The 12,081-nt window shown below is 39.4% G+C and overlaps 1 protein-coding gene across 1 annotated transcript in view; it reads left to right on the top strand.

Moving 5' to 3' along the window:
* The window catches only part of ELP3 (elongator acetyltransferase complex subunit 3), a 106,630-nt gene that overhangs the window by 25,420 nt on the left and 69,129 nt on the right, over window positions 1-12,081 (top strand). The window contains exon 8 of the mRNA XM_034421250.3: window positions 3,371-3,532. Coding sequence (XP_034277141.2) covers window positions 3,371-3,532 — 162 coding nt within the window. The remainder of the gene's footprint in view (window positions 1-3,370; window positions 3,533-12,081) is intronic.

The raw sequence follows: 12,081 nt of genomic DNA, 5'->3' as shown, positions 1-12,081 counted from the left end.
AAAACATATTTAAAACATCTGCAGAACAATTCCAGAAAGGGCCAAGAATATTCCTCCTCCCTCTAATAATACCATATCATTGAAAGTCCTTTTTGTAAGTTATTATTGTTATTCAGTTATCTGTTTTGGTGTAGACTGTAGAGATATTCAGTATTGACTGGATACACCTTAATTGCTACTTATTTAGAATAGGTTCATTGAGTACTAGGCAGCTTGATAAAGATATGGGTGGCTTGGCAGCTTTCCGCATCAGATTCCCAGTGCTGGAAGGAACATCGGTCATTCTTGGACTTGGTCATTCTTAGGTTTAAAGGACCTAAATGGCTTGATTTATTCTCTGATGATGTTCCATACAGTGGCTGATTCCTAAACCACATCACTTGCATTTTCATACCCTGGTCATTGGTAGGAACATGAATTGATTTATGGGATGTCTTACCTTGCTTGCCCCACTGGTCTATGAATACACTTTGTAGAAATGGGTAAATTGTGGATTATGCAACTCTGCTTTGTCTATATTTTTCTAAGTTCCATTCTGGTGACCTGCCTCCATTGTGAATCCTCCAATGATCTCGGCCATTTTCTTCAAATTAGCTATTACTTTTCTTAATAGGATATAGTGGTTCTTAATCTATATGTTTCTACATATTGCATTCGTACCAGATGAATATGATGCCAAATTATATTACAATAATCTAATCTAGACTTCAAGAAATGCATTTCTACAAGTTAACTTCTAGATTTAACTTGCTGCAAAGTATGGCTATGACAAATAACAGTAGTTGCTGCAATGCAGAGTTTTAGCAGTGAGCAGATGATCCCCTAGCTGTAAGTAGGAAATGTAGTTAATAACCTAGTTTCTATCTCTTTTTATATTTAATTGTGTTCTTCCTCTTTAAAATACTTTTTTCTACAACTTCAAAATAGAATGATTACTTTAGAATCAAGATATATTGCCTTTGATTTTATTTGCCAGGTTGTGTTTTGCAACAGTGCACTATATATTAGTCATCAGCGGAAAATTTGTGTTCCACCATTCATTCATTCATTGAAAATAGGCTTCTGAAAACTACTTTTTCCCTGCAGCGTGGGATGTAGCTGAAAGTTAAAGCTTCACAGTAGTTATAGGAAGTTAGCAGACCAGAGGCAAGGAAGGTTGTTTTTTTTTAGGGTTCTCTAGAGAGTATAATTATAGTTTCTCCAACAGGAGCTAGACTTTGCTTCCAGTGGATTCCAAAATTCAGCAATGGACTCCTTTTGAGACTATGAAGCAGCATCTAGAGTTCAGTAACTTGGGAAAGGCTGATTAACAGCACTCCACTTTTCTTCCCAGGGAAGATTCAAATTGATTAAGGGATTAAAATCCAATGAAAGTAATAAAATACAATGTAAAATGTATCTGTTGGAGTTGATTGATCAAGTACCATTATACCTTTCTCGGTTCTTAGATAGACTTCCTTCAGGAGCATCTATTGCCAATCTAGTTCTTTAGGTTCCCCCAGCTAAGTATCTATCACCACTGTAAATCAGGTCTATCCATCTTGATCTTGCTGTTGGTCATCTTCTTCTATTTTCTTCCATCTTTTTCAGCATTATGGACTTCTTAAGAGAACTGGGTTTTCACATACTGTGCCAAAATATAATAGAGCCGTACCATTTGCACCTCAAGTGACAGCGCTGATTTATTGTTTTGTGATCCATTTGTTTGTTTTCTTTGCTGTTGCGTTCTCCAACAACAAAGTTCAGAAGTGTCAGTGCTCTTTCTATACTTCTATTCTTTTCCTTCAAACTCAAACTTTCACACTTTCGTCAAAGGGGAAAGCATTGCCTTCTGAATATCCTTTCCAAGCCTTTTGTTGCTACCTCGCCACATAGTAGCCTGTGGCACAATTCTCAAACCAGCTGAAATAGTAGCAAAAAACCCCACCATGTTTAATAAAGCAGTACTGCTCCCAAAAGCTAGTACAGATAGTCCTCGACTTGCAACGTTCATTTAGTGACTGTTCAAAATTACAGCATCATTGAAAAAAGTGAATTATGACTGTTTTTCACACTTATAACCATTGACCCATGGTCAAGTGATTTACATTCTGATGCTTGACAACTGACTCACATTTATGGCAGTTGCAGTGTCCAGGAATCATGTAATCGCCTTTTGCGACCTTCTGACAAGCAAAGTCAATGAGGAAAGCAGATTCACTTAACAACCATGTTATTAATTTAACAACTGCAGTGATTCACTTAACAAATGTGGCAAGAAAAGTCGTAAAATGGGACAAAACTCACTTAACAAAAGTCTCAACAACATAAATTTTGGGCTCAATTGTGTTCGTAGGTTGAGGACTATCTGTATAAAATAACGATAATTTTAACTGAAATAAAAGGATGTCTACAAATACACATTAATATTGATTGATTCTTCTCATTGAGATATTTCAGATCAATAATTCCCTAAAATGCAGTGTGCTGAGACTCACAGGTGTTCATTTGGAGATAGCCAGTTCTTGTGCTAGCCTTGAATGAGGTGGCTCATCTGTATATATCTGCAAATCAGTCCCATTAAATACTAAGACACTATGCACAGGCATGCACTGAAGTCAAGGCTGCAGTTCTTTGAAGCACAGTGGACATGCACCCGTCTTCGGTGAGCTTCAGGAACATTTTCAAGACAATTCACATGTTGATTTGTCTACCATAAAATTGTGAAAAAATCTTACATTTGTGAATACCAGAAGCTCACTAACATTGTTCTCTGGTTCTTTTCATAGAGCAGGGGTGTCAAACTGGCGGCCCGCGGACTGGATGTGTCATGTGCAGGCCCCACCCACCCCAGCTCCGCGAAGGGAAAAACATTGCCATGTGTCATGTGATTGCAACGTGACGTTTGACACCCGTGTCATAGAGGGGAAAAAACATGCCTTTGTTTCCTAATACTGGAAGTAGAATTAACACTTCTTTAAAACTAGTCTACGTTGAAACATATCTGAAGCAAATAGTGTCCTGAAGAGAGAAAACATTCAAGCAAATGTCCTTTTTCTCCAAAGCTATTATTACATGAGGCAGCATAGTTTTTCAGTGCAGTGGATAAATCACAAGTGAGATCAGCTGCAGACTATCTTTTAGCAAAAAATTCTAGTTTACAGAATATTTCAGTGGCAGACTGCAGAGATTTAGGGACAGTTCTGAAAGCACCATTGTCATAGCTGTCATAAAATGATTTGCTAAGATATTCTCCGAAGCCAGTGATTGTAATGAGCTGTGCCATCTTAGATAGATGTAACCTGTGGACCATAACATGAACGATCTTGACTAAACTTAACCCATTTCATTTGCAGCTCTTTTTCACTTTTCCTATTCCTTCCTTCTACAGATACTCTGAACGAAGCCTTACAAAGTGCATTGGGATTACTATAGAGACCAGGCCAGATTATTGCCTAAAACGGCATTTGAGTGACATGTTGTCCTATGGATGCACAAGGCTGGAAATTGGAGTACAAAGCATTTATGAAGATGTGGCCAGAGACACTAACAGGTAAGACCTGGAGGGACAAAGGTAAAAAAGAATAAAAGAATAACAGAGTTGTAAGGGACCTTGGAGGTCTTCTAGTTGAACCCCCTTTTCAGGCAGGAAACCCTATACCATTTCAGACAAAAAGGAGTTAGAAGCTTTTAGAGGGAGATTACACAAATTTAGAAATGAGGCTCGGCCAGAATCTTCTGTGGAAAGATAGCTATATTTTCAGTGTTTCCTGCTTCCAAGATTCCAGGCTGGAATTTTGCATTGTATAGGCGAGATAGGCAACGTGGGCACATTTCTTAGCATGCCTACCAGATTCTTTTGACCACCAGATTGTTTTGATTTTTGTTATCCTTTTTAAAATTAAAAATAAATGGGAAGTCAGTGTACTGCGCCACAAAATATACCTTTACCTTTACTTCTGAGAAAGTATTTGAGACTCGTATATATCTGAAAGTCTGTGAAAAATGGTGATTGCTTGGTGCTCAGTGTTGTATATGGAATGTGCCTACCCCATAAATTGAGATGGTAGGTTTTATCTTGGGGCACTAGAGGGAATGATGGGGAAGCAAATGGCAAACAAGTGATTTTCCACTCACAACCATCCTGTGTGAGTATCAACTCATAAAAATGTAGTCTGTGAAATATACAGGTAGTTCTCGACTTACGGCCACAATTGAGCCCAAAATTTCTATTGTTAAGTGAGACATTTTTTAAGCGAGTTTTGCCCCACTTTTTGACCTTTTTTGCCACAGTTGTTAAGTGAAGCATTGCAGCTGATAAGTTACTGACTGTTCTGCTCCAGCTATGGACCCAAAGAACGCAGCACATGCTGCGTTCTACAAACCTTAGTTTACTAAATTAAATCAGTCTTTTTCAAACAAAGGCTGTTAATTAACTTTCTTAACAGCCTACAAGAATCCAAAGAATAAATAATCGTAATCTTACTATGGTTGGCAGAAAGCCCAGAAGCAATTTCCAGGAAACTGATAAGAGAACTAAGATCAGGATGCGAAGGAGAGTGAACAAAGTTGTTCCCTGCAAATTGCCTTAGTCGTCATCCTTCCTTAAATAAGCTAAGGGAGTGGCCAATTAGCCCCAAGCCTTACTCTCGAGGAGACCTCCTCTTGAGGAGCCACTCCTACCTTTTGGCAACTCTGCGCGCCCGTGCATCGAGAAGAGGCTCCTCCTCTTCTTCCTCTTCACCCATGGAAGCTTCTGGAGGTTCTGAAGGCCCTGGCTGAATTCCCGCCTCTGGCACCACATCTTCTCCAGCCTCCTCATTGTCCGACTCAAGTACCAGCTGCATAGACTGCTGGTGCAGCACCACACCAGCCTCCTCGCTGTCAGAATCAGCTACTAGCTGCACAGGCCACTGATGGGCCACAACACTAACCCGGTTGTTAAGTGAATCTGGCTCCTCCATTGATTTTGCTCTTCAGAAGATCGCAAAAGGTGATAACATAACCCTGGGACACTACAATGGTCATAAATATGAACCAGCTGTCAAACATCTGAATTTTGATCACATGATCTTGTGGATGCCGCAACGGTTGTATGAAAAAAGATCATAAGTCACTTTTTTCAGTGCTGTTCTAACTTTGAACGGCCACTAAACGAACTGTTATAAGTCGAAGACTACCTGAAATTCATCTCACAGATTGAGATAACTGAAGTGCTTCTAGCTAATTGCTTCTTGAAGGATGAGTTAACTTTAAAAACCATCTTGAGTTTTAATATATAAGATGCAAACAAAATAGTCAGATTGTTGCAACATCTTCACAGCAAGAACACCTTTTGGACTTCTTAATTTGGTGTCTATGCTATGGCTTGGCATATATCAGTGATGGCTAACCTTTTTGCCATAGCGTGCCAGGAATGGGGGGGGGTCGCACCCGTGCATGCCCACATCCATAATTTTATGACCCCCGTCCATGTGCACACGACCTAGGTTCGGAAACGGAGGTTGGTAAACTGACCGTTTCCAGCTTCCTGAGGGCCTCCAGGGGGGTGAGGAAGGCCGTGTTCACCCTCTCCAGACTCCTACAGAGGCTCTGGAGCCTGGTGAGAGAGAAAAATGGGCCTTCCCCACCCCACAAGACCCTCCAGAGGCAGGAAACAGCCTGTTTCCCTACTTCTGGTGGTCCCATAAGGCCTGAAAATCAGCTGGCCAGCTCGTGCATGCGCGTCAGAGCTGAGCTTGCATGCCCACCAATATGGCTATGCGTGCCACCTGTGGCATGCGTGCCATAGATTTGCCATCACAGGCATAAGTAAATATCATTGAGATTTATTACGGTTTGAAATAAATGGGCAAGGAGGAAAAAAAAACTCTGATCCCTTATAATGCTAATTTTTTGGCCAGACAGCAAATCTAAGTGGGAGTAGGTTTATGATAGGAAGAAAAAAAAAGAATATTCCCAAGTAGTTTACAAGTCATTTGTGCCATTTGGCAGCACTAGGACAGAGATTATGTCCTCTGGAGTAGCAATTATTTTCTTTCCATATGAAGTCAAGTCCTGGTACTTCAAATATCCATGAGGTTTTCTTGGCAGTGGTACAGATCTAATTGACAGCCGTGTAATTCCTGGAGGTCTCCCATCTAAACATCCACCAAGCTCAGCCCTGCTACCCTTCGAGATGTTCGCTTAAATACTTAAATGATGAGAAATACTCCAGTTTATTAGATGTTAACAGAATTAGACATTCTGAGAGCAGAATGCAAGTCTACATCAGTCCATAGCCTTAATCCAGCAGTATTTTTAATATTGGCAATATGCTAAGTTTCCTTGTCCCCTTTCTGTATTTGTGGAAATTGTCTCAGATGCACAACAAAAGTACAACCAAGTACAGCTGGTCCACTGGACGTGGGTGGCCAATAAATTTGAATAAATAATAGCAGTAAACAAAGTATTTGCTGATTTTTAACCAAGTTAATGCAAAAGAATCGTGCTGATTTGATAATTTGAGGGGTGAATCAGATTTAAGGGGTTCAGGTGTACAATTGACTATATTTAAAAAGGGAAGTAGTACATCAAAGTTTACCTTTGAGATGAGTCACTTTTCTGGACTTGATAGTCTTATGAATATTAGGGCCTGGGATTCAGAGTTGAAAGAAGTTTCGGTTTATACCACACTATGATTGCAGAAAGTCTTAGTCATCATACATAATTCTAAATTACCAACTTATTCTGCTGCATATTCGCCCAAAACTAAAGCTTCCAGAACTAAGGCTTTCCATGTGTCAGATGTTCTCTTTGGATGCAGGAAAGACTTGGAAATTGCACGAAGAAATCAACAGCAATTTCTTTACACTCTGTATCCAAGGCAGTATGCTTGATCAAATGTTGCCCTGCTTTTTGGAATTCCCTTTGGGCAGAGATTTATTTAACGTAGTCCTTCTTTGACTTTAGGAAAAAATTGAAACACCTACATATTCCATCTCTCATGGGAGGAGGGTGTGTTGTAATGGGAAGGTAGGGTTATGGATGTATGGTATTTGTATTTTTATCTTTCTTGATCGTTTTATTTTTATATGTACTGAGGGTTTTCTGGGACTATTATTTTATATGCTGACATCGTTAGCCTCCTAGAGCCTTTGGAAACAGGCAGTGTGCAAGCAAAAGAAATTATAAAAATGCAGCAGCTTGCATATATTTAAGCACATGATAGCAGGAATATGAGGGTTTTATTGTAGAAATGTGGCCTTTATTGCAGATACTTTCAAGAAATCTGAGTGACTGTTTATAGCTATGTCTTTTATTTTTCATTTATATAAATATATGTATACTAATATATAATGCCAAATATCTGTATATGCATTTACCCTAGATCAGGGATGTCAAACTCGATTTCATTGAGGGCTGCATCAGGGTTGTGTTTGACCTCGGGTGGGGGGCAGGGTGGGTGTGGCCAGCTCGATATCACTTGTGTTGGGGGCACCTGTGGGGGCCCGAGTGCTCTGCCAGCAAAAATGGGCTCCCAAGCTCTGTTTTCGGCTGCAATGTCTTCCTACAACCCTCTGCCAGAGAAAACAGAGCTTGGGAGGTCCACCCATGGCCCGTGCGAGCTCCATTTTTGGCTGTGAAGCCCTCCTGCAACCCTCTGCCAGCGAAAATGGAGCTCAGGAGGGCCGCACGTGTTTTTGCTGGCAGAGGTACCGTGGGCTGGTCTTTTGCTGTTTCTAGGACAGCCCTGCAGGCCAGATCTAAGCACCCCATGGGCCGGATCCGCCCCCCCGGCCTTGAGTGACACCCCTGCCCTAGATGATACTTGCAGAAACCAAATTCAATGTTCAATATTGAACAAAAAAGTGGCTGCCAGTTGCTACATTCCAGTTACCATTACCTGTAACTTCGCAATTTTGTCATCTCATTTTGCATTCATATCTGCAAGCATTTAAGAGTATCTATAACAATGTAGTATGTGAATTAGCCTGGAAGAGGCCCATTCAAGTGTTCTTAACTGATCCTAACTTTCCACTTTAAAATGTTTCACCTTCACTTTTTACTTTCTTCCGTGCAATATGGAATCATAAGCATTTCTTAGGTAGGTTAGTTTTCTATTAAAACGTAGAAGGCTCAAAGAAAACAATACAAAAAATTCACTGGTGTGGAATTGTTTTCTGATTGAGTAAAATGGACTGACTGACTGACTCTTTTCTGATTGAGTAAAATGGATTGACTGACTGACTCTTTTCTGATTGAGTAAAATGGAGTGACTGACTTCAAAAAGTAGTGAAAGAGAAGCATTAATGCTGTCAAAATATTGAAATGTTTCAATATTGTAAGAATGCCATTGTTATTCCTACGTTTTAAAAAAACGGTGGGGGGAGGAGATAACAATTGAATGCAGAAATATTCTGAAAAGGGAGGAGGGATTGTTAAGCATATCTGGAAAAGTATGGCAGAAAATTGATTGAAATAATATAGAAAATGACAATTTAGTGAAGTGCAAAACAGTTGTAAACCAGGGAGGGAATGTGCAGGCCAGATTTTTGCTCAATCCCGCCTTAGGTGTGAAAGTAATTTTGGGCCAATCACTCTCTCTCTCCCTCTGAGCCCAACTCACCTCACAGGCGATGGTTGTGGAGAAAATAGAAGGAGGAAAGAGTATTAGGTATGTTTGCTGACATGAGTTTTCTGTACAAATAATAAAGGTGGGATAATATATATATGCAAGTCTTGGCGTATTCGGGTCTTTTCCCGTGTAAGATTGAGAGTATCTTGGCGATGTTTTGACGAGGTCCCACTCGTCATCTTCCGGCTGGTGTCTTCAGCCTGAAGTGGGATCTTGTCGAAACGTTGCCAAGATATTCTCAATCTTACACGGGAAAAGACCCGAATACGCCAAGACTTGCATACCTCTACCCCTGAAAATCTACGAATATATATATATATATATATATATATATATATATATATATATATATATATATATATGTATGTATGTATGTATGTATGTATGTATGTATGTATGTATGTATATATACACACACACACACACACACATATATATATAATAAAGTAGCAACGGAAAAGGCTATGAATTTGAGAAAGATTTTTGCGCATTGTCTAATTTAGTGAAAGAGTATGATAAAGAGAATGACCTTGATTTGATTAGCACAAACACTATAGCAATATTGGTTGCTGAATGCCAAAAGAGCAGTGCATCATTAAGTAAAATGCTTGAGAACCAGTGGAATGTTTAGTAAAGGATTCAGTGGAGGGAGCAGGATCTGTATATTGACTAGACTAGAGTAATTATATTAATAAAAATGGAGTGAATTGGGGCTTCCGGTTGGCATCGCTGGCATCGCGGACGGTCTTTTTAGACCACCAGCCCCGTGATTCCGTTGGAGCCATTCTGAGAGCGCTAATCAGCTGTCAGACGGCTTGAAAACCTCTCCTTCGGGAGAAGAAGGAGAGGAGAGCCGGTGGGCGAGGGTAGAGCTCCCCGGAAGCCCCTGGAGTAATTTATTTATTTATTTATTTATTCAATTTATATACCGCCCTTCTCCTAGTGGACTCAGGGCGGTGCACAGCCGAAACTAAAATACATAACAATACAAAATTTAAAATTAATTAAAGGAATTATATACTTTGGCCCGAATTAAAACAATGCGAATTGAATGAGAGCTCCCCGCTCAGCCCACTGAAGCTCTGGATCCGTGGCGACTCCGTTTAAACAGAGCCAGACGCCGGCGACCGACTCTGCTGTCAAAAAGAAGATTAATTGATTTCAAAAGACAGAATGGAAGCAGGAGAACAAGCTTTTGCAAGTATGATGCTTAACTCCTGGGATACATTGTTTCTACTTGATTTTGCTGAGCTGGAGGTGGAAATGGCATCTTCGTTGTGGGTGTAAAAGTGAAAGTTAGAAATGAAAGTGCTTGTTAACAGATTTGTGCTCAGAGACTGGATTTAAACTGCTGGGATTTGAGAGCTGGGTGTAGAAAAGACTATCTTGCTTGATAAATTACAAATAAATCTGAGAAAGCTGTTCAAGAGATTTTATGGCTGAGAAAAGAAAATTTCTTTTAAAATAATATGGCTTCCAAACAAGGAGTTCCTGAAAGTGGTGGAGGCTCTCTAATGGCATCAGAAATGACACAGAGAACTGAGTCACAGAGCCAGGAGGATTTTTTGTAGAGACCTTACAGAATTTATAAAGGAAGCCATGAATAACCAAATTGTAATTATTAATAACCTAACAGCAATCATAGAACAAAAATTTATAGAACCGGTGGAGGATATAAAAGCAACTGAGGATGTTTTTGAAGGAAAGCACAATGACAATGTAGGAGACATTTTGACCAAAACAGAGAAGCTGGAACTGGCTGGCTCTCAAGAATCTTCAAACTTTCTTCCTGCCCTTTTGGAATTAACTGACAGAACTTTTCAAAAATATAATTTGGAGCAGAAAGAAGAAGAAACTGACCAGCCCTACGAGGTCTCGGAGGATGATTTGGCAGAGGCTTTCACACAATTAATTGAAATGCAACAACTGGACTTTTCTTTGCAAACTGATCGAGTTAATTCTTCGTTCTATGAACTGACTGATTATATAAGCAAGAAGAGTTGATATGGGGGCTCTAAATCAGAGGAAATGGTTCCAAGAAAGGGACAAGTTTTAAAGATACATCAACCCCCAGTTAAAATTCAAAACCTCCTCAAAATAAAAGTAGGAGGGAGGAAGAAAGACTGGAAAAAATACAGAAAGAAAGGAAGAATGGAAGATTAACTTTCTCTGGTCAAACTATTGATGTATTAATGATTAATTATAATGATTAAGTAAATGAATTTAGAGTTCAATTAATGATTAATTAAGGTTTAATTATTGTATTAAGATTTTTTAAAATATTTGAATTTTGAGAAAAGTAGGAGGAAGAGTAAGATGATTAAGTAAATGAACTAAGAATATCTTACAGATGTATTATGAGATTTTTAGGCTTTGATCTATTAGTGTTTATTAATGGTTTTTAAAACTCTTAGGGCTAAAGGATTATATGTTATTTTGAGTTTAAAGGGAGGTTGATGAATAATCTGTAGAAGGGGAGTTAAGGGGTCTAGGGAGTTTTAAGTCTTGCATTAACTTAGCATATTTTAGCGTATGTTTGGTAAAATTTATACCCTGTTTTTCTTCTGGGAAGTCGGGGAAGGGGGGTGGGAAGGGGGGGTTGAAGGTTGGGTTTACAAATGTTTAAATAGATAAGTGAAAATGTTATTTGTTTGAATTTAAAAAAAATAATAAAAACTTTTTGTTCAAAAAAAAATGGAGTGAATTATTGCAAGTTATACCTAAATGGTAAGAAAGAGATATATGAGTTTGTGTATCTTGGTAGAATATTTACTAAAGATAGAAAAATATAGAAATTTTGCATGCTCAGAACAGAGGTGGGTTTCAGCAGGTTCTGACCAGTTCTGGAGAACAGGTAGTGGAAATTTTGAGTAGTTCCGAGAACTGGTAGTAAAAATTCTGACTGGCCCCACCCCCATCTATTCTCTGCCTCCCAAGTCCTAGCTGATCGGGAGGAAATGGGGATTTTGCAGTATTCTTCCCCTAGAGTGGGGTGGGAATGGAGATTTTACAGTATCCTTCCCTTGCCACGTTCAAGCCACGCCCACCAAGCCATGCCATGCCCACCAAGCCACACCCATAGAACTGGTAGTAAAAAATTTTTAAACCCACCACTGGCTCAGAAGAACTATAAGACACATATTCCAATGTTTGTCAAAAGATGCTGTAATGGCTGTGTAAAAGGGCATAGCAGATCTCACCTCCCCCCATTCTGCTCTCTCCCTCCCCATCTTGTAACCTGTATTTTTATTGTGATTTTATTATGATTAAAGGTAATCCTTGACTTACAATCACAACTGAGCCCAAAATTTACGTTGCTAAGCAAGACAAGTGAGTTTTGCCCGATTTTACGACCTTTCTTGCCACAATTGCTAAGCAAATCACTGCAGTTATTAAATTAGTAACACGGTTGTTTAGTTAATTGGGCTTCCCTATTGGCTTTGCTTGTCGGAAGGGTGCAAAAGGTGATCACATGACCCTGGGAC

This window comes from Pantherophis guttatus, chromosome 1 (genome assembly GCF_059756535.1).
Source record: "Pantherophis guttatus breed Tessera chromosome 1, ASM5975653v1, whole genome shotgun sequence".
Taxonomy (NCBI): domain Eukaryota; kingdom Metazoa; phylum Chordata; class Lepidosauria; order Squamata; family Colubridae; genus Pantherophis; species Pantherophis guttatus.
This window is presented reverse-complemented; position numbering and strand designations above follow the sequence as displayed.